We start from the raw sequence: 23,104 nt of genomic DNA on the forward strand, positions 1-23,104 counted from the left end.
GAGGAATACGCACCAGGAGTGGGTGAAATCCCTAAAAGGCAAATCAAGTTTTTACTCCTCTCGAGGGATTTTATTAAGTATTTACATAGGTTGGGAGCCTCAGCGTGACGTATTAAGAGGATGTCCCTGCTGCAAACAGCTCACCCTGTAACAGCTCCTACACCGACTCCCCCCACAGGTCCAGCCTCATCTCTGTTTTACGGACAGGAAAACAGAGTCAGAGGTGGGGGAGGCAACTTGCTTCCGTCTGGGAAGAGAACCCAGGCGTCCTGACTCCCTAGACACTTCTTCCTCCGAGCGGGGAGATCAGGGCCAAATGGGTGTGAAGCCGAACCCCTGGCCAGGTTTGCCAGGAGGGGCCGGCCTCCGCGGGAGGCTTCCCTGCTGTTTGAACTCCTAGCTCCACGCCTCAAAGCTGCAGCTAGCCGAGCTTTGTAGCTATTTCACGCTTCTGGGGTCCGCCAGTGCTACAGGGAAAGGAGCCAGCCAGGCGAGGCAGGAGACTCTGGCGCGCTGGTGAGCAGAGATTTTCCACTCACTTTCGCGCTGCTCCCAAATTCGGGCGCCGAACTGATCGCAGCATTCGTAACTCAGCTACATAAAGAAACACTCACCCAATCAGAGGGGTTTTTTGCTCTGGTTTGGGGTTAACACCGTGAAGTTTATACCCAGCTCCCTCAGAAGACTCAAATGATTCAGCCCAGGCGACCTGAGCGTTCGGGTTTGTAATGAAACTTGTCAGCGGGGCACTTTGGCTGGGTTTGAGGTCGGGCGGTTAAAGTAGGGTTCTGTTTTACAGGGTTGTTCACGGTGGCAAGAGACTCACAAGCGCAAGTGTCTACAAGGCCAGGAGAGCTTGGAAAATAGCCCAGGGATATTGACTCCCTGGTTCCTGCTCTAACCACTACACCATGCTCCCCTCCTAGTACTGGGAATAAAACCTAAGAATCCTGACTCCAGGCCTCTGCTCTAGCCACTACACCCTACGCTCCACTCCTAGCTCTGCTCCAACTACTAGACATCACTGCCTGACAACTCTACCACTAACTAAAATGCCCAGAAAAGTTGCCCGCCACCCTGAACCTTAAAAAGGAAAGGGTTGTGGGGAAGTCAGGACTACTGGGATCTATCCCCAGTTCTGAGAGGAGAGTATGATTTTGTAATGTGGGATGGGGGGAGGGCAGAGCTCAGGACTCCACACAAACCTCCAGTGCAAGCATTCACCTCTGTGCCTCAGTTTACCTGTTTGTACAATGGGGGGGGGGGGGAAATCACACACACACACCGGCACTGTAATGGTTAATTCATCTGTCTCAGAGCCTTGGATGAAAGATGCAATAGGAGCAGAGATCATTGGTATTAGAGGGTCTGAGCGCTGTGGGAAATAGGTCTCTGATTTGTACCCGACCTCAACGGTGAGGGGCAAGAACACCGGAGTGGAACAAACACTAAGAGAGGTGGAGAGGGAGGACGACGACCGAGAGTCTCTACAGCCGTTTGTCTCTCTGAACAATAGCTCACGCTGCGCTGTCACCACTCGGCCGTTCCAGGCACACATGGGACCCACCAGCCCAGGCAGACGTTTCTAAAAGCAGCCACCTCGGGAGGACAGAGCCACCACGCTGAGAAGGGAAGTCACTCGCTGCCTCTTTTCTATCCCCGACTCTGACCTCGATGGGCGCTATGGGTGTTCGGCCTTTTGGGAAGCCAGCCGCTCTGAAGTGCCCGGAAAGCCAGCCAACCCCACGCTAGTGGCCACGTCTGAAAAATCCAGCCCCTGGTGCCTCAGTTTCCCTCTCCTCAACGTAAAGCAGAGTGGCTAGTGCTGAAATTGGCTTGGTGAAGTGCAGCTGAAGTATCATCACCCGGGGGCAGCAGATGAGCAGCTGCGGGTTTGGCTGGCAGACAAGCCCAACTGGACAGATCGGCATCACTGGATTACAGCAGAGCCCAACTTGGAGAAACGAATTCCCCAGGTTCCAACTGATCGGATTCAGTGTAGAATACAACCGCCCGAGGCGGTCGGAGCTGGGGAGATGCGCATTGGGGAGGCAGAGAAGCCACCACAACGGGTGAGGAGCGCCGACATCCGGGCTCACCTTCCGTGGAGCGGCTAGAACAGGAGACTGGGAGCGAGGACGCCTGGGGTTCCGTTTCCCACTCTTGAGGGAATGCCGCGCAGTGGCTCAAACAGGTGACTAGGAGTCAACCTAGTTGCTAGGTTCCCTGATCTCAGACATCAACAGTTCACTTGAATAGAGCTACCTGCCTAATCCGGTTCAGCGAAGCGAGGGAGGTGTGAGACAGGTAGGAGGCGGCAAGACATTCAACCCACTTCGCCTCCTCAGTCTGGCAACACCATGGCGGGGGCCGGGCAGGTTTCCTCTTGCCCATTAGGTGTCAGGATGCGGGCGACGCCGAGCGGGCTGGTACATTTCCACAGCTCACGCCTGTGTCATCCTGCCCCCGGGAAGCCGTTCCGGGGCGCAGTCGTCTGGACGAAGCACGGCTCATGCACAGAGCAACATAAGGGGCACGCGCGTCTTGCCTCCTTCCTGCATCCAGCTGTGGGCTGAATGAGGGCCTACCTATTCAGCCCAGCTAGGGGAAAACAGCGTAGTCTAGGGATCTGGACTGGGGCTCAGGACACCTGGGTTCTACTCTCACTGGGTAACTCTGGGCCCCTGGTTGTCCTTCCACCCTTAGTTTTTTAGACTGTTCTTTGGGGCAGGGGCTGTCTCTCACCAGGTGCACGTACAGCACCTAACGCAATGGGCCCAGATCTCAGCTGGGGCCTCTTGCTGCTGCTGTAATATAAAACCATCCACAGCAGCAAATTATTCGGCTGGTTGTCCCCATAGCAAGCAGCCTCCCACGGTCAAGACTGCGGCTCCAACGCGACTCATCCAATGTGCCGCTGACTCCCTGCGTGACAAGAGTCACCTCCAGGTCATCAGGGCCACAGATCTGATTGTCCTTTCAGTAACTTCCGGTTTTCACAGGGTGGGGTGGCGGGGACAACTCACATTTCTGTTTTGACAAATAATTTTTTTTTTTTTAAATCTGTTGAAAAAAGAAATTGGATGGAAACTTTGACCCGCTCTAGTCCTGATTTTCGGAAGAGCACCTGTCAAACAACTTCTGAAATCAGGCCGGATCTGCCATTGAAAGTTGCACTCCTAGCTAGAGTGGTTACGAGTGTGATTTGTTTTTTTAAACCAACACAGGTATCCCAGTACAAGCCCTAGTGTTGACGTAAACCAGCACAGTTTAGACCAGGACTGAGAGGTCTCAAACTAGTCCGCCCTCCCAAAAAAGTCACTGGTCCCCTTTGGAAAAATCTTAGCCCTGTTTCACTTTTTAACCCATCCGTTATCACAGCCAAGCTCCCCTCTCCCCTATGCCCCTCCAATAGCAACCCAGCATGGAGCAGGGGGAAAATCCACTGCCTCAAAACGTTAACCTCCAGCTTCTAAGGAGTTAACAGGAAGAGACAAAGAGGGCCGAAAAAGCTGGAAACAAATGAACCTCCATCGCTGGCTCCCTACTTTAGCAAATCCCAAAGGAGGAGGCGGCCGCAGCTCCGGAGAGCGCTCCTTCCTCCAAAGAGGCAGCAGATCCCTCAGCCTTTATCTGCAACAAGAACCGGCCCCAGCAGTTTCAAAGGGGGCCATTGTTCCAAGGGTAGGGACAGGTGGTCTCTCTGCACAACTTGACTAGCCCGTAAGCCAACGGGAGCATAATGAGCACAGACGGGATGCGAGACGCTGCTGACAGATCTCAATGATCCTCGCCGTTTCAGGATGGTTTATTCATGGATTTTAAGGCCAGAAGGGTATGACTGGTATAGCAGAGCGGCAGCTCTGCTGGGAAGATTGAGAGTTGCTTAATGGTTAGCAAACAGTTTTTTAAAGTGCCTTGAAATCCAGACGCCACCTCGGTTTGTCTTGCAAATTGCTGTACCTCATGGGGATCCGGTGTAGGGTTAATGGCCCAAATTTGGGGCGTCTCAAACAAGGGGCTCGGTGATAAAGCCCCCCTAAAAATCACATGACATCGGCTTACCTGACCAGTGCATTGCACGAGCCAGAGAACCCACCCCAGTGATTCCTGCAGGCAGGTGGGTTTTTAAGATCCTATCTCTAGCAATGGGACCAAACTGCAATTTGTAAGTTACAGCTGAAGCAGATTAACATCAGAGGCAGTGCTGCTGAGTCCCAAGACTTTATTGGGAGTCTTGCAATTGACAGTGACTTTTTTTTTCTTAAAGCCCCAGCTCCTGGAGTCAGGTGATGATGCAAGAATCTCAGCGTTTGTTTAAAAAAGGGACAAGTTTCTAGACTGCAAAGAAAACTTGAAAACACAACCCCCCAAACCTGAATGCAAATCAAAAGACACCTCCCCCCCCTTTTAAAAAAGAACTTTATGATTTTTAAACCAAGACTCACAACTCTGGGGGGCTTGAAATGTTTTGGGTCAGTAATATGGTGCATGCTTCCAGTGCCTAGCACACGAGGGCTCCGGTCTCAGTTGGCCACTGAAATAATACAAATGAATAACAAGCCCCCCCAATTTAGATTATTTCACCCCTTCTCAAGAGGATATTTTGCTCCTTATCACCTTCCCCAGACATGCCTGTAACACAACAGCATAGCCGCTCTCCAGTTCCACTCCCCGCAGGATGGGAACAAAGCAATCTTTCAAATGCCCAGTTCCTTCCTCCCCTTAACTTTGCAACAAAAGATGCCCTCAAACCCAAACAGGCAGGGAGAGGCCGGCAGAGTTTCAGGGGTGGGAGATCCAGCCAAGGCAGAGTTTGACCAGGAGCACAACTGGCTCCTTTCAGGCAGGAGATGAAAGCAGAGGCCCTAGCCTCAGAATCACAGGTTCCTCATTCAGCCCCCATGACTTCACCTTTCCAGCAAGACCCCAGCTCACAACAGCCCCTTTATGCCAGATGCACGACGGTGCCGGTAGACGCAAGAGGCCCAGTATGGAGTAAACAAGGCTGAGCCAGCCTTACCCGCCCCCCCACCCTCAACATTCACGAGTCGGGGCCCTCCCCTTGCCGCAAAATCATGAGATTGGATTTGAAAACCAGGAGATTTTAAAAACTGTAATAAGGCAGGGATGCTTTTAGTTGCCCTCTAGAGTTTGAGAATTGGAAGTGAGGGGGTGAGAAGGGTGTCAAGTGTCCAAGCTTTTCTCTGCAACCATGAGAGACAGAAACTCATGGGGGGGAGGAGATTTTAAATGAAAGCAGAGGTTCAGGCATATTTCACAGGATTCCAGGATCTGGGGATTTAAGGAAACATACCAAATACCGAGTGACATGGGATAAAAATCGGGGGAGTTGCTAATACTGGTCCACCTCCCACACTCCATCCACTTCTGAGTCAAAGCAGTTTCTAGCCCTCGCTGTCTATTATGCCCAGTTTCTCCCACGGTGACTCCACACCATCCCCAGCCCTCTCCGGCTTGGTCTTGGGTTTCAGACGCCAGTTTAATCACTCTCTCTCTCACACACGCACACACACACACGCACACCAAAGTCCCAGCAGGGAGTCCTGAGAGACAGGCACTAGGGCGTTGCCCCAACCAGCTACCCCTAGAGCTGGAATCTCCAGTGCCAAGGAAGCCTCCATCTTAAGCAGAGATGGGCCCAGAGCTGCAGAGAGGGACTTTCCCACGGGGTCCAGATCCACAAAGTGTTGGTTCCACCCCTGCGGAAGATGCAGTTAGCAGCGGTTCACAGACCCCTCTCCCGAATGGCTCCCCCATGGCCCATTCCCAAAAGGGTCATGGCCCCACATTCAAGGCTTCCACCACCTTGGATCCAGGACCAGACCCCCGCTCTTCAAAATCCCGGCAAATTCATTCATCCCAGGTCATTTTCAGGCCCTTCTGGGAGCAACTTCAGCAGCCTCTGGTGCCCAGCGTCTCTGCTAGGAAGCCAGACCTCTCAGGAGATGCCCAGTGTGGCGTTCCTCATCCCTCTCTCTGCCTGTCCTTGGCAGGCCCCGCTCAGCCAAAAACCTAGGGCTCTGGCTAGCAGAAGAGAGGGGGTGAGTGTGCTTGGCAGGGCAGATTGAGGGGAGTTGGCAGAGATGCATGGGGAGATCCCAGGCCACCACCACCCCTTGCAAGCTAGCTCCCCGTGGCTTTGAGTGGGGGCGACTGTTTTAAAGACCGTGACAGCTGGTGCCAGCAGCCTGCAAGCAGGGAGCGGGGAGTCAGGAGGGGAAGGTGTCAACTCGCCAAGCGCCTGGGATCGGTCATACCCACTGCAGCTCTGCCCCCAACCAGGCCTCCTGGGAGAGGAGATGCATTCAGACCCCAATCGCACCACAGCTGCTGCCTGGCCCAGCTGGGGTGTGGCAAGCAGGGTGCTGATGAAATCATCTGACATGCAAACCACCACTTCCCCCCACATCCCAATACGCAGCCGCTCGTGGCCAGCCCGCCCCTACCAGACCCTGAGAAAGCCCCGCCTCAGCATTTTCTTCCCAACATGCACCGAGGGCTGCTAAATTTGAACATCCCATCAGGAGCCGGCGAGCAACAAAAATCCAACGCTGCACATCTAAGAACTCTGACCACAAGGCGGGATTGAACCTGGGAACTTCAGCGCTAAAAGGAACCCAGGGAATGCTCTCCTAGCAATGCCATTTGAGGGTAGCAGTTGTAGGTTCTTAGCCCCCCCCATGCAGGCCAGCCACCAGAGGGGGACACAGAGCAGCACCAGTTGATAGTTAAGCCTGAATCCCGGTGACACATTCTACAGATAGAGAAACTGAGGCACGAAGGAGGCTGGACACCCAAGAGGACACGGTGAGGCAGTGGCTGAACTGAGAATAGAACCCAGTCGTCCTGATGCCCACTCCTCCGTTCTAACCACGCTGGAACCAGGAAGAGAACCCAGGTGTCTCTGGCGCCCAGTCCCCTGTTCTCACTACTAAGATACATTCCCCTCCCAGAGCCAGGAATAGAACCCAGGAGTCCAGATACTGACGTCTTAACCACAGCTCCACCCTCCTTCAGCGTCAGCACAGCACCCACCGGGGCCTGCCAATCAACGCTGTTGGCAGAGCAGTCCGCGACTCGCGCCAAGCGCAGGCACCAATCTGCCCCTCCGAGAGACACAAGCATCCTGCCAGTCTGCCGGGTGCAGCGTTTCCCCCCCTGCCTGTTCTCATGGCACCAGCTGGGGCCTCAAAGCTTCCCAGCAGCCCGCAGCCAACAAAAACACGGCTGCTCTGCGTTTCGAGATACCAAGGTCTCATTTCATCAGGCTAGCTATTGCCTCATGAGCTGGCACGGGAAGGGACGCGCCGCCCCCAACTGAGCTACGGTTCCCTTCTCAGCCTCCTTAGCACTGGAGCAGCTGGGGATGAGCAGGGAGACCTCCTCCCAGTGGCATTTCTCAGGTAGACACCCCCTCCAGCCCCCTTCTCCCCCCCTCCCCCAGCTGATCTGCCACTATACTAAGCTTCAAGAGCAGAGGTGTACCCGGAACCCAAACCTTGGTTCCAAGCATCCTCATGAGATGGGCTTACTGACTCTGTGCCGCCTTGGGAGAGGCGCGTCAGCTCCGTGCCTCAGTTTCCCCCACCTGCAAAAGGAGGGAGGAATCATCCTTCCTTTCAACTACCCTTTGTCTATTTCGTGTCTCACGAGGGGTACTTCCAGCACCAATCACGATGGAGGCCTGTGGATGCGACTGTAATAATAAATCAAAGGTCCCTTGACACTTCCAGCTGAAGGAACTGGTATATTACACCACACTGAGGCCTCTATCTGCCAGGGACCCTGGTAGAAAGGTGGATCAGGCCCAAAAGCATGAGGAAGCCTGGAATCTGGATCAAGCCCTGAACCCATCTCTAGTTTGGAGACACCCAAAAAGGATAAAGCTTATTATGAAATCACAGGTGCCGGCTCCTTTCCTGTCTCCAGGCCCCTGTGTTTGCAATGATCCCCTATTTTACTGGTGGAGAGAGGACTCCCAGATTGCTTGGATTTCATCTTGTGCAGCCCCCAAGGCCTGCTGGCAAAGGGGGCCTTGGGAGGCTGGACAATAGCAGCATTTTAAGCTCAGTGCTATTTTAACCACCATGCTGGGAGCATCACATGGCTACGGAAACCACTTCATTGTGCCTGGCCGGAGCTGATAAATAGCCCCACGTGGCAGCAGCTACAGTGTCACCCCTGGGGTATAAAAACAGGCGGGAGGGAGGGAAGCAACAAGAAAGCAGCGGTGGGTGGTTGGGTGGGTGGAAAAGGGGGTATAAAAATCCCCTTTCTCAACTGCATCACCCAGTTACACTGCATCCCAGGGCTCTCCCCTCTACAATGGGGCTGGTGCAGAATCCAGAGTTCAATCTCTGGATTTCTCTTGACAAAAAGAACTGGTAGCACATTGTAGCCTGGGGGTGGGGGAATTCAAATACGCGAACTCACCCCTTGCCATGAATATGGTATTGTCAAATGGTCCTCCCGCCCTGCCTGCCCCCAACTCGGTACCAGAACCCAGGCCCGAAGTTCACAGATCCAAACAGGAACCCCCCCCCAGAATCCAGATCCAAACGGGAACCCCCCCCAGAATCCAGATCCCAGCTGATGGATCTGGCACCCCCTCCACACACACTTGGTAAGTTTTCTTTTTTTAAAACCGCTCCGTCTTTGGGGTTGCCCAGCCCAGCCCCTTTGCAGGCACCATCTCCCCAGCCTAAGTGGTTTTGCAGATGCCTGCTTAATAGGAACCAGCTACAGGGGCCCTTCAGATACAGATTACTCCCCCCCCACCCCCCCACGAGGGAAGGGAGAGCTCAGACCAGACAGCCGCTGAGCCACAAAGAGGAGAGACAGACAGAGTCTCTCTCCAGACACCAGTAAAGTTCCCTCCTTGCCCAAGACTTGGGATTCCCCCGCTCCCCTAATGGCCGAGAGACCCCAGCGCGCTGCTCGTCAGACCAGCATGGCGGGGCATTGGGGGGGGGGTTCTCTCCATCACCCCCACCCCTCCAGAGCTGAAGCCTGGAGTCAGAATGCCATGTGTGTGCCCGCGTGAAGTGGGTCTTAGACCATTTCTCCTCACCCCACCCACACCCCCACCCCGAGCTTCGGGTGGAAGGCTTAAAATAAAGGATTCAACTTTCAGATTGGGCGCAGGAAGACTTAAAAGGGGAACAGCTGCCCCCTCTCCTCCCAGATCCCCCTACCCTGCGCCCCAAACAGCTGCCCCCTCTCCTCCCAGATCCCCCTACCCTGCGCCCCAAACAACTGCCCCCTCCCCTCCAGACCCCCCCACCCTGCGCCCCACACAGCTGCCCCCTCCCCTCCAGACCTCCCCACCCTGCGCCCCACACAGCTGCCCCCTCTCCTCCCAGATCCCCCCCACCCTGCGCCCCAAACAGCTGCCCCCTCTCCCCCAGACCCGACCCCCCACACACCTTGGCCCCTCCCAGAAACCCCAAATAGTGCAGAGGGGGGAGGGCACCGACCTTCCACGCGATGTCCTTTGTCCGGTCAATCCTGGTCCTGGCCAGCGATTGGATCCGAGACATAGTCCGGAGCCCCAGGCTCGGGAAAGCCGGATTGGCCCCCGGAGCGGAGCGGAGCGTTCAGACGCCAGGGACCTCAGCCCGGCTCCGGCGCAGGAAGTCAAAGAGCCGCGGAGCTCGAAACGCAGCTCGCTTACTCAAATCAGTCTCCTCCTCTCCGGAGCCCGGCTGGGGCCAGCGCCCACCCACCTCCGAGCAGCCCCGGAGAGGCCGAGCCTCCCACGCCGGGAGGGGTGAGTGGGGCCGGCGGAGGGGAGGGAATCCCCCATCAGGGGCCATGGGGTGGGGGAAGCTACCGAAACTGCCTCGCTTGAGTTGATCTTTGTGAGAGCGAGGGAGGAGCCCAGCCCCTGAACTCTGCCCTGGGCAAACAGAATCAGAGCTGGGCTTACAAGGCGGCTCCCTGGGGATCGGGGGCCACCAGGGGTGAGTTGAAGGTCGCCCACCCTCTCTGGAATCTCTAGGAATTCAAGATTCATCTTTAAAAGTTTAGGTCACGCGAGGAAACCTCCAGGAAGACATCCAGCCCAAAGTGGCGCCCCTGGCCGGTTTATTTACTTATTAGTGGTTTTGTTTATAGTAGGGTCTTTCCCTTGTTCGGGGCTTCATTTGTCACCAGAGGTGCTGGGCTATGAACTGCCAAGCCAAAGGTGCTGGGGGGCTGACAAAAAGCACTGCCCATCTTCCCATTCCTGGGGTTTAAGCCTTGAAAAGGGGGCTTAAAACAACACACACAACCCAACCACCCCCACACATAACCCAACCTCCTCCCCAGATCCACCACACGCCCCAGCTCTTCAGGGAATTTAGACTGACACCTGGATTGAAACTAAGGTGGGTGACCAGACAGCAAATGTGAAAAGTCAGGGCAGGGCCGTAGCAGCAAAGAACGTGACCCCCTCCAAACGGTGGCCCCCTCCGAACATAGGTCCGGGCGGGGCCCCTTACAATGCAGAAACTGGAATGCGGTATTTATTTTGCCACTTTTAGGGGCCCCCTTCCTTGCGGGGCCCCCTCCGCTCGGAGGGCGCTCGCTACGCCTCTGAGTCAGGGCAGGGGTGGGGGGGTAATAGGAGCCTATACAAGAAAAAGACCCAAGAATCAGGACATCTGGTCACCCTAATTGAAACAGCAACTTCCAATCTCTGCACCCATCCAATCTGCAGCCCCCAGCTCAGAACAACCCACCGGCTTTGGGGAAGTTCCAGTCCTGACCCAGCAGCTGGGAGGGGTAGCATTGCAAACAAAACAGAGTCTAACTGGCATCCGATCGTCTAGCTGCTCCCCCACCCCCGGCAGTCACTCATTTACCAAGTTACATTTTACAAGCCAAGGTGTCCTCAAACAATGGAAGAGTGAGGCAGAGAGGGCTAGGCCTACGAGGAGCGCTGATGGCGCACACCTGCACAAGCACTGGCAATCCCAGCCTTCAGATAGCAGAGTTTGCAAAGCTCTTGAGACGGATAAGGAGCTCATGGCTCACCTCTCATTTTGGCCTGAAATGCAGCTTCTTCTGGGGTGGAGTACAGCAACTGGCTATCACCACCCAACAGGAAGAGAGGGGGAAAATACTCTGTCTAGCAGCAAGTGTACACAAACCAGGAACCTGACCAGGGCAAATGCCTCAAACAGGCCACTGGATTTTCAAATGCAGGCAGAAAAACCTGCTTCAGATCTCTCCTGGAATACCCCAACAAAGCGTGAGTGGTTTTAACTGCGTAAGGGGGAGGGTTGCAAAGGGCAGATCAGCAGCTGATGGGATTCAAAGGGAAGCTTGCAATCCACACTGTGGGGGGGCGGGGATGGAGGTTCACTCTCAACAGGGGCTTCCTGGCTCACTGCTGGGACAACAGTCACTCAGGACAATAGCCTAGGAAACCCAGTAGTGGCTGGTGCTCAGAGGTTGATAAGGGAAGGGGCCGGAAAGGAGGACATACATTCAGGCTTTAATTTACATGGAAGGATACGTCCCCGTTGCAGCCATGGGGGTAGGTGCACCAGTGCAATCCCATAGCATGTCAGGACTCCTGAATCCTCTTCGCAACCCTCTGTGAAGTTAGAGCAAACTGCTTCCCCGGCTGTGAAATGGGGGTATACAATATTCCCATCATGGTAACACCTAGGAACCCCTATCACGGAGCAGGCGGGGCCCCCGTGGTGCAAGGCACTGTATGAACACAAAACTAAAACATGGTCCCTGCCCCCAAAGAGCTTCCAATCCACCTAACAAGACCTAACACACAGGAGGTGGGCGAGGCTGGTTTGCAGGGCGCTGTGGCAGCGCTAAGCTTCGGCATCTTGCATTCTAGCAGCATGATCAGAAGGGAGCAGGTACCTCCTTAAGTGGGTGATTTTTATTAGTTTAGCATAGTAGGTGTCAAGAACTGCCCACCAGAAATATTTACCATGCACATGAGGAAGCTTTCTGGGTCCTAAAAAACCTAGGATGTTCCTGATCGCCACCTACTGGCACTTTAGCTATTAACCCACTAGGTATGTACCATATCCCTCTGTGTACACACCCCACAAAAGACAGTCTGTTCCCTGGGGAAACTGAGGCACAGAGCAGGGAAGTGACTCGCCCACGGTCAAACAGCAGGTCAGTGTCAGAGCCAGGGATAGACTCCAGGCCTCCCATGTCCCTATATCCACTAGAAATAAATTAATTCAAGAAGAAAGCAGCCAAAAAGAGAGAGAGACAGAAAGCACCTGTCTCTGGTCACCTGTTCTAATCACGATCAGCATTGAAAGGCACAGAGCTGCCACTCCTTTCTGATTATCAATACAGCCTGCAGCTACAGGGCAGGGCTCACCTGGATTCTCAATGGGCTGATTAACAACCTCATTAGCTGCCAGGATGTCCTCACCTGCTGTTTCCACTGACAGAGACAAAGACTTCTGTAAAAACAACAAGGAGTCTGGTGGCACCTTAAAGACTAACAGATGCATCCGAAGAAGTGAGGTTTTTACTCACGAAAGCTTATGCCCAAATAAATCTGTTAGTCTTTAAGGTGCCACCAGACTCCTTGTTGTTTTTGTAGATACAGACTAACACGGCTACCCCCTGATGAAAGACTTCTGTGAGTCTCTCTGCCCAGGCCGGCCCATTTCTCTTGACAAACCAGAGGCCCCGATTCCAATTCACATAAAGGAGCTCCTTTAAACTGCAGCAGTCTAGGGCCCCTACATAAAGCCCAAGCGGCACAAAGAGCCCTGCTGGCTGAGGTCGGGCAAGTCACGTTCTTGCTCTGTGCCTCGGTTTCCCCATCTGTAAAAAAGGGGATAATGCTACTGACCCCCTTTGCGAAGCACTCTGAGGTGTAAGTATTATTATTACTGTACATTAATTAGAATCAAGGCCCAGAATCTCTTACAAAAGGAAATCTAAGGGCTCATAGATTCTGGAAAAGAAACAGGAAGCCACGTAATTGCTTCTGAGAAACAATCTTAAAGTTAGACAATGCCAATGTACAACTGACTCCGCTCCAGAATTCCTCCTAGATTATTAGAAGTGGAAGGTCATAGCTGTGTTCCTGGAGAGGTAATTTTCATTGCATACATTATATTGTTTGAGATTCACTCCATGGGCTGAGTAGACGCATTAACTCTTCGCCTATCAAAAACGCTTTTCATCTAAAGGACCAGAACGTGTTTTATAAGCAATACTTTTTAAACTTCCGTGTTGCCATTCTCGTTTTTACAGACGGGGTAAACTGAGGCACAGGGACTCGTGCAAGGTCAGCCGGAGAGCGATGGAAGGACCCCAGGAATTCTAGAACCCCTGTGCTGCCAACTGTCATGATTTTTTGGTGAGTCTCATGGGATATTAGGAGGTTTTTTGGTTTAAAAAAAGTGTACCCCATCTTCTGGAGTCATGTCATTACAACAGAACCTCGGAGTTATGAATACCAGAGTTTACAGACTGACCAGTCAACCACACATCTCCTTTGGAACCAGAAATACACAATCAGACAGCAGCAGAGACCAAAAAAAAAAAAAAAGGCAGCAAATACAGTACTTTGTTAAATGTAAACGACTAAAAAATAAAGTGAAAGGAACATATTTCTTCTGCATAGTAAAGTTTCAAAGCTGTATTAAGTCAATGTTCAGTTATAAACTTTTTGAAAGAACAACCATCACGTTTTGTTCCATGTTACAACCAACCTCCATTCCTGACGTGTTCGTTACTCTGAAGTTCTGCTGTGTGAGAGAATCTCCACTGTCATTTAAAAAACAAATACCTTTGTTTACCTGATTTAAAACAAACAAAAGGAAGTATTTTTTCCGCAGGCAACCTGTGGAACTCCTTGCCAGAGGATGTTGTGAAGGCCAAGACTATAAAAGGGTTCAAAAAAGAACTAGATACATTCATGGAGGATAGGTCCATCAATGGCTATTAGCCAAGGTGGACAGGGATGGTGTCGCTAGCCTCTGTTTGCCAGAAGCTGGGAATGGGCGACAGGGGATGGATCACTTGATGATCACCTGTTCTGTTCATTCCCTCTGGGGCACCTGGCAATGGCCACTGTCGGCAGACGGGATACTGGGCTAGATGGAAATTTGGTCTGACCCAGAATGGCCATTCTTATGTACCTAGCTAGAGATTGTATCACACTGGTCATCTGAAGAAGTGAGGTTTTTACTCACAAAAGCGTATGCCCAAATAAATCTGTTAGTCTTTAAGGTGCCACCAGACTCCTTGTTGTTTTTGTAGATACAGACTAACATGGCTACCCCCTGATACTTTTCATCAGTAGATCTCAAAGCACTTTACAAAGGAAGTCCGTATTATCCTAATTTCTAGCCTTCACGGCTGCAAAGAAAAGCTTGAAAACCAGAAGGAAAATAAAAAGGACCCCAGCATTTCTTCATTGTCCTTTTGATTTTTAAATCAGTCTCATTATTCCTGGGCGGGCCAACATGATTTTTGATTGCCTGAGGTTCGCAACTTTGGAAGCCAGGCCTGTGCTCTAGCATTCAAGGAGGAACAACCTCTCATGGGATGCCTGGTCTCCGCCGAGCTAACGCACTGTGGTTTCTTTTACCTGCGAGATGTCTGGAATTTGTTTTACAAGGAAACAATCAAAACTTGTTATTTTCTCTAAACTGACCCCTAGACAAACTAACAGTCCCTGGCTAAGGGAAATCAGCTTCTTAGAAAAATATAAACTGATGAATTATGCCCTGTTTTCCACCATTTGTCCATCATGTTTTTCCCAAGCCCTTTTTGCACTGATCTGTGGATGATCTTCCGTATGCATCTTAAAACAGAGTAAACCGCTATTGTACGCTCCCTTCCCTGGAAAGATGCGTTAGAGACACGTATCAACACCCTTTAGGTGACCAAAATCCTCCCTGTCTGCCTCTAAACATCACAACAAAGAGTAAATATTCTGCAAGAGCATTAGACCCGGGTGGTCCTGCTGTGGAACGTTTACATCTTGTGATCCCACAAAGGCAAGATAAAAGCCGATTGTAAGCACCAGCCCCAGCGAGGAGGAAGATTTAAGAGGGGCGACTTTTAGAGTTTATTTAACCGCACAGACACACAGCCCTAAAAACCACCTCCTTTATCAAATGACTCAGCCTGCCAGCTCGGCCCAACCATGGGAACAGTTACCCCAACGCAACAGGAGGAATCCGGTCCCCAAACGATATCACCTTAAGTAGTAGCTAGATCTACGCATGAGCACTATTTGGCCAGCCCTGCTTAGGAACAAGAGCTGAACTTTCCAGCCCCAAGGAGATTTGGCATTGCTCTTGCAAAATAAGCAATCGTGTAACCACCACCAGAATTACAGAGATGCTAAGTGGGCCTTCCAGAGAAGGCTATAATTACACTTGGAACACGAACGGAGAGGAGGCGCACACATCCTGCCAGACACGCAGACCTCTGTTTTGGAAGAAAAGAACAGATCATATTGATCAAGATTTGAGAGAGCGCAGCGTGGACAGAGGTGGCGAGTGGTGTACAGAGTCAAACATTCCCCAAGTCATTTTCTCCTCTAGCGGCCCAGTCACTGTCATCTTTGCTATTTGCAAGATTCCCCCAACCAGCCCCAAATCAGTTTACCAACAGAATACAACCTTGGAAGAGGATTGTCCAGCAAAGTGCCGGAATTGGGATATTGGCTAAGATCCTGTTTTATCCTGAGGCAGGGTTGGAGCGTGGCATGTTAGACAGGCTCCCAGACTAGATAGCTTATTAGATGTGGTGTTCCAAGAGACAGCCCAGTGTTTCTCAAACTGGGGGTCCCGACCCAAAAGGGGGTCACGGAGGAGTCACAAGGTTATTGTAGGAAGGTCATGATATTGCCAACCTTACTTCTGTGCTGCCTTCAGAGTTGGGTGGTCGGAGAGGAGTGGTTGTTGGCTGAGGGCCCAGCTCTGAAAACAACAGCACAGAAGTAAGGGTGACAATACCATACTATGCCATTCTTGCATCTGCGCTGCTGCTGATAGCGGCTCTGCCTTCAGAGCTGGGCTCCCGGCCTGCAGCCGCCGCCCTCCAAATGCCCAGCTCTGAAGGCAGCGCCGTTGCCAGCAGCGGTGCAGAAGTGAGTGTGGCAATACCATGATGCCCCTACAATAACTTTGTAAACCCCCCCCACACACACATCCTTTTGGGTCAGGACCTCTACAGTTACAACACCATGAAATTTCCGATTTAAAGTATCTGAAATCACAAAATTGATGATTTTTAAAATCCTCTGACTGAAATTGACCAAAATGGACCATGAATTTGGTTGGGCTCTATTTATATCCCAAATTGGGATGGACACACACACACACAAAAAGAGTCCACCGCAGGAGTTTGCTTCACTTCCCCACATCCACGCCCAGCTCCTAGGAACTGACGTAATGGATCAGACCCCTGGTTTATCAAGTCGGGTGTATCTGACAGTGGCCAATGCGTAATATTTCACAGGAAGACCAAAAAAAACAAACAACCACACCATGCGCCAGCCCAATCACCTAGAATGCACTTCACTTGTTCAGCAAGACGGCTCTTGAAAGTTAAATGGATACTCATAATGTAGCTCCAACACATGGGTTCTCTCAAAATTGTTACAGCCTAGAGGGTTTCATGAAAAGGAAAAAGAAAAAGCACGATTATTTCTCAATCCACCAATCTGATGGGGAGAAATTTGAAAAAAACAACAACAAAAATCAGTTTACGTAGGATCTATAGAAGCATCTTGTGTTGCAGAGCTAGCAATACTAAAACAAACTTTTCTCAGGACTAGGGAGAGGGCCCTGGTTATACTGGGAGCTGAAGAGAAGCCATGTTTAAGTGTTGCCAACTTTGCATCATTTTACCATGAGTTTCGTGATATTGGGTGTATTTTCTTAAAGCCCCAAGTCCTGGAGTCGAGAGAGAAACCGGGCTTTCACTTAAAACATAAATAATTAAAGGTCTCGAGAAAAGCTTGAAAATGTGACCCTAAAGACAAAAAAGCCCCTTGTATTTAAGATCACAATTAAAAAAAAAAAATTGCAGGATTTTTGAATGCTTTGGATCAGTAACGCGGGAAAGAAGGATGGGGAGTTTGTCAGCGACACAAGGAGCTAGACTATGCATGATTGATATCAAAGCGCATCGCGTGCCGTTCGGGAGAGCCTCCCAACACAAGCTAGCGAGCATCTGAGGCACATTGGGGTTACTTCTGTGATAAAATTAACTCCGAGAACGTGGCCCCAGACAAGTCGTGCTAGGCAACTTGACTCTGCATAGACTGAGAACATCATGTTTAACATCACGTCAGTTGGTTGTGGGTACCCTGATCAAAACAGGATGACCCGCAATCAACTGTCGAGGTGAGACATTAGCTACACTAACAGCAGAGACAAGCAGAGTCATGTTAAGCTAACTAAGCTAACTTAAAGGTTCAGAAAAGGGCAACTAAAATGATTAGGGGTTTGGAACGGGTCCCATATGAGGGGGGATTAAGGAGGCTAGGACTTTTCAGTTTGGAAAAGAGGAGACTTAGGGGGGATATGATAGAGGTATATAAAATATGAGTGATGTGGAGAAAGTGGATAAGGAAAAGTTATTTACTTATTCCCATAATACAAGAACTAGGGGTCATCAAATGAAATTAATAGGCAGCAGGTTTAAAACAAATAAAAGGAAGTTCTTCTTCACACAGTGCACAGTCAACTTGTGGAACTCCTTACCTGAGGAGGTTGTGAAGGCTAGGACTATAACAGCGTTTAAAAGAGAACTGGATAAATTCATGGTGGTTAAGTCCATGAATGGCTATTAGCCAGGACCGGTAAGGATGGTGTCCCTAGCCTCTGTTTGTCAGAGGGTGGAGATGGATGGCAGGAGAGAGATCACTTGATCATTGCCTGTTAGGTTCACTCCCTCTGGGGCACCTGGCATTGGCCAGTGTCGGTAGACAGGATACTGGGCTAGATGGACCTTTGGTCTCACTGGTACGGCCTTTCTTATGTTCTTCACAGTCATGTTCTAACCCAACCTCATTTCTAGGGAAGACAAGGCTCAGACGATACCGTCCTTGCCCTAGCTCGCAAACCGAGTCAATGGCACAGCTAAGAATAGAACCCAGGAGTCCCGACTCCCAGACCACCTTTGCTCTAACCCTTAGGAAACACTACCCCCAGTTTGGCAGCCCAAGGGTGGCTAGCACTAGTTAATACGGCTTCTGATTAATTGCTTATGCTAATTCTGCATAAGCAGGAAGCTAAAAGATCATTAAAAAGCATGACAAAAGCCAGAGGCAGAAGTTTTTCTCAGAATGGTTACTCATTGCTTGCAAGCTAAAGGAGGGGAAATAAGGGAGCGCTTTAGGAATCAGCAAAGCGGCTCTCTGCCATGGATAGAGAACGAGACCTGAGCTCTTGGGGCGGGGGGAAGACAAAGGCACTGGATTTGTTCCAGTTTTGCATCATTCATGTGTAAAATCTGCAGAGCCGGTTTGTAGCAAAGTGAATATTAAGACGAGGCTGATACTTCACATTAATAATTATGGAAGGGCTGTTAACGTCTCTTTAAGGAACAGCGAAAGACAACTACTCTTCCCAGTTTGCTGCAAAGTGCAAGAATTTGGGCAACCGCTCTAGAAAATCTCACTTGTTTCCCTACAGATCTCAGAGCGCATTGCATAGGGCGGATGGAAATCTTTTTAAAGGTTAGAAATGAGCAGACAGAAACATAAGTTCTATCAAAGAGAGTGCAGTCTAGCAATTCCAGCTATGGATGGATGAGGAGCCAGGACTCCTGGGTTCTCTTCCCAACTCTGGGATGGCAGGATAAATGACTGGCCATTGGGCCTTCTCCATTCTATTTCGGACGCGGCAACTAATTTATCACATGACCATAGATAATCACTTCATTCTGCCTCAGTTTCCCCATTCTTTAAGAATGGGATATCACGTTACCTACCTAACCCGGGCTGTCATGAAGATTAACTACAATTTATAAAGTGCTTTGATATCCACACAATACTAGGTTCCACCTTTCATCAAATGATTACAAAGGTGAGAAAGTTTTAGCAACTCCATTTCACGTGTGGGGAAACTGAGGCACAGAGCAGTTAAATAATTTGACATCTTTCACACAGAGTGCCCATCGCTGAGCCAGAAATAGAACTCAGGTGTCCTGATGGCAAATCTCACCACTAGAAAAATGCTCCTTTTGAAAGACAGATAAATACCAAGAGTTATTAGTACAAGTGTAGCTGAAGATGGACATTTAGAAATTAGAGAGAGACAAGGTGGGTAAGGTAATGTCTTTTATTGGACCAGTTTCTGTAGGCGGAAAGGACAAGCTTTCCAGCTTCACAGAGCCCTTCTCATTTAGAAATTAGATTGCTGGTGGATTCTTTAAATCTACTTCAACAGCAATTTTACTTGTAAACCTACAATATAATCTGAAATACAAGGGAGTGGGGCTTGCTTTGTTTGCAGGAGGAGTGGGGAGAATCCAGATTAATAGACGAAGATGAAAGAGTTTTGGGGAAAAGATCAAAGGTGCAGAGAAGGGTCAGTTGAGGATTTTGGAGGGATTAGGCTCTGGCCTTCATCCAAATGAGGATTAACTAATCAAAGGCAGGTGCCTAAACTCATTACAGCAAATCTCAGGGAAGACACGAGCAGAAGTAGCCACCACTTAAGGATCAGACCCCAACAGAAATCCAGGCTAAGTACTTGCCTGTGCAGTCAGTTAATTGGGTACCCAGGGCCAGATGGTGCTGATTTACATGACTGTAAATCCAGAATAACTGCACTGGTCTGACACCAGTGTAACAGGACATAGCTATGCCCACGTGACCAACCAATAGGGAGAGGGGCAGCCTCTGAGGAACACCGTCCCAGTGGGTTTGTACATTTGAAGTCAAGCTCTACGTTACATTCAAAGAAAGAAAAACAGGTACATTTTAAGAGATACAGAGCCTGATCCAAAAGCCCATTAGAATCCCCCGCTGCCAGTGCCCATGAGTTTAATCACAAGCCATGTGATAGAATTAATGTTTCTTCTTAAAGCCCCAGCTTCTGGAGTCACGTGAGTCTAGGGGAATCTCAACTCTGATTTAAAAGAAAATAGTAAGTTTCTAGTCCTCACGGCTTCTTGGGAAAAGACAAAAACTCCCCCACATTGTAAGCCAGAAGACAAATGAAAAGAATCCTCAATTTTTAAAAAAAAATTCATTGCTTGTACACCCCCCTCATGATTTTTTTAACCAGTGCTTGGGGCTGGCCATACTGGGAATCAGTGGAAAGGCTCCCAGTGGCTTCAATGCTTTTATGATCAGATCCTCAGCGAGCAACAGAAACACATTCCCTAGAGCCATCCTGAGAGATGAAACAGTAACTTCAGAGCAGCCTTGCTTTACCCCAAATCGTTATTTATAGAAATCCAGGGGGCTGGAACCCCCTGTCTTCGTACCACTGTCTCTGCTCCACCTCTTCCATCTCACCTAGCCCCAGGTTCTTTTCCAGTCCCCTTCCCAAAACCAGACCACCGGTGGCGCGAGCGCCTTCTCCTCTGCCGCTTCGAGCCTGCGAGCAGTCCCAGGAACCCAGCGCACATGTTCGTTTCACAGGATCGGGGCCATGAACTGTGGCTTGCTTCGTAGCTCTAAAGGCCAGAAGGGATCAGTTGGTCGGCGATCCTGCAGGAATTGCCAAGCAAATCTCTGTGGCATGGGCTATGCAGAAGGGTGATCACAATGGTCCCTTCTGGCTTTAAAAAAATAAAATTAAAATCTAACACAGGCCAGCAGATTTCACTCAGCCCAGTGAGTTCGGCAGGCAGAGGCTTGAAGCCAGATCTCCTGAAGGCCAGGGCAGCGTCAGATCCACTACAACCAGCCCCCCACTCCCCCAATGCTAACACGCAGTAACTCCTGCTCTAACAAGTGACATTCGTCGCCTGCAGCCAGCATCAAGAAGAACCCTGGCTTGCCTCTAAATCTACAAAGGCGAATTTTGCAGGGGAGCTTTTTCTTTCTCCCTACTACACAATAAAGCAATCATCATGCATGTGGGAGTCGGGGGGGCGGGGGGAGGAAGAGATCAGGGCAGAGAAATTGGACAGTTTAGACCTTAAGCCAATAAAGTGCTTTTAAAATAAAATTTTTAAAAAGGCACGGTAACATTCAACACTACCCAGCGTCTAAGTGAACCCAAGGCGAGGCCATGTGCGCATAAAGGGAAAAGCCAGCGGTACACGGCTTAATGAGTAACTGCTAAAACATACCACCGCTAATAAAGATACTCTCTACCAAGCCAGGAACTATATCGTGCTACTGAGTGGAGTGTATATACAGATAGAGCCCCTCAGGGCCGGAGTCTTTATACAAACAAAACTCCAACACAAAATAAATTCATTCTGCCCCACAAGACGGGCCGGAAAATGCAACGGGCTGGACGCAGAAGAAAAACATTAGTGTTTAGACAAGAGCAGCAACGTTCTCACTCAGGCCTCTGTTCAGAACGGGGGAGAGGGGAAGGGGGGGGCACTTTCCCAGCAAGAGAGCTAATAAAAGATTTACCTTCCCCTCTCCCTCCCCGCCGCAGTGAGGCCACGCCAATAGGAGTTTCCTCTAGCGAGTTAACAGAGAAGGATTATTTCCCAAATCACACAGGAGCAGCTGGAGTAAAGCTGGAAGTTTAAAGGGGCTGCATGGCCCAGTGGGAGACCCCGGCTCCCACTCCTGGCTGTCTCACCTTGGACAAGTACCTCTCAGTATCTATTCCCCCTGGCACAGTGGGGCGGACACTGGGCTGGCCCCCAGGAAAGCTAGGTTCTATTCCTAGATCTGCCATTGACTCGGTGAGAGACCTTGGGCAAGTCATGGCCCCACTCCGTGCCTCAGTTTCCCCATCTATAAAATGGGGAATTAATAAAGACTCCTTTTCCCCATTCCTATGCAGAGTGGAAACTCTTGGGGAAGGATCTGTCTCTCTACACATGTCTGGCAGCACCCAGGTCGAACTCTAGCAGCTACACTCATTCAAACAGCTAACAATCTCCCCATCCATAGATCTCCAAGTGCTTTCCAGAGGAAGGCTGTACCATTAGCCCCACATTACAGATGGAGAAACTGTGGCAACATTACTTACCAGCGGTCACCCAGCAGCAGACCTAGGACTAGAACCTTAGCCCCCGCCTGGTGCACTAGCCACTAGCCCATGGCGGCCCATGAATAAGGAAAGGGATTCGGAAGGAAACTTTTAAAAGCAAAGGGCTCGTTATCCCCCTGTCCTGTGCAGTCTGTGTGCTGGAGGACAGATTTACTCTCCTCTCTTCATTTAAGGGAGCAGCAAGACCCCGCCGTAAGGTCGGTCGGTGTCTCACACACACTTCTTTCCTCGCTGGGCTTTCACCGAACCAGCCCGTTCGCAGTGGGCCCGACCCTCCCCGCCCCCTTTGCCGGAGGATAGTCAGCCCAGCTTCCGGGGCTGTGCAAGGGAGTCCAGTGAAAGCAGTTGCCTGTGTAACTTAACAGGCGGCAGCATGGCCTAGTGGCTAAAGCAGAGGACTGGGAATCAGAGCTTACTGCTGACTTTGGCCAACTCAGTTCCCCTCTCTCCAGCTGCTCCTCCTTTGGGCTGGGCTTCACCCATCTCTTCTACAGCCTAGGCACTAGCCATGCCGCATGTCGAGTAATTAGATTAGGAGGAGAGGGGCTGGGTCCCAGGACTCCTGGGTCCCACGCCCAGCTCAGTCACCACCTCATTCTGGGAGCGTAGGTGTGTCACCACACCGCTCCCTGCCTCAGTTTGCCTCGCTCTGGAATGGGGATAAGATACGTCACAGCGCTTTTTTCAATGCAAGCGATACTTGGGGGACCTTGGGGTAACGGAGCGGAGGTCTGAAATACAAGCTGCTGGAGATGGGCAATCTCGCCTATGACCAGTGGAGACCTGGGAAGGAAGAAGTGGGTTTGAATGAGACATTCGGTTACCGTCACCAGAAACAGCCTCTTCCATCTCAGAACCTGCTGAACCGGAAAAGCAGCCCCAGAGGAACAAGGACACCTGAGCGCTAGGCGCCCTGCGTCCAAGTCAACAGG

At 50.8% G+C, this 23,104-nt stretch overlaps 1 protein-coding gene across 3 annotated transcripts in view; it reads right to left on the reverse strand.

The window, feature by feature from the left end:
- ARHGEF2 (Rho/Rac guanine nucleotide exchange factor 2) overlaps positions 1-23,104 on the reverse strand; it is a 132,016-nt gene that overhangs the window by 54,166 nt on the left and 54,746 nt on the right. Inside the window, exon 1 of one of the 3 annotated variants that reach the window (XM_034756415.1) lies at positions 9,501-9,645. The exons of the other annotated variants lie outside the window; for them this stretch is intronic. Within the exon in view, the coding sequence (XP_034612306.1) occupies positions 9,501-9,563 (63 nt within the window). The 5' untranslated portion in view covers positions 9,564-9,645. Of the gene's footprint in view, positions 1-9,500; positions 9,646-23,104 lie in introns of those variants that run through there. 3 annotated transcript variants of the gene reach the window in all.

This window comes from Trachemys scripta, chromosome 24 (assembly GCF_013100865.1).
Source record: "Trachemys scripta elegans isolate TJP31775 chromosome 24, CAS_Tse_1.0, whole genome shotgun sequence".
Lineage (NCBI taxonomy): Eukaryota > Metazoa > Chordata > Testudines > Emydidae > Trachemys > Trachemys scripta.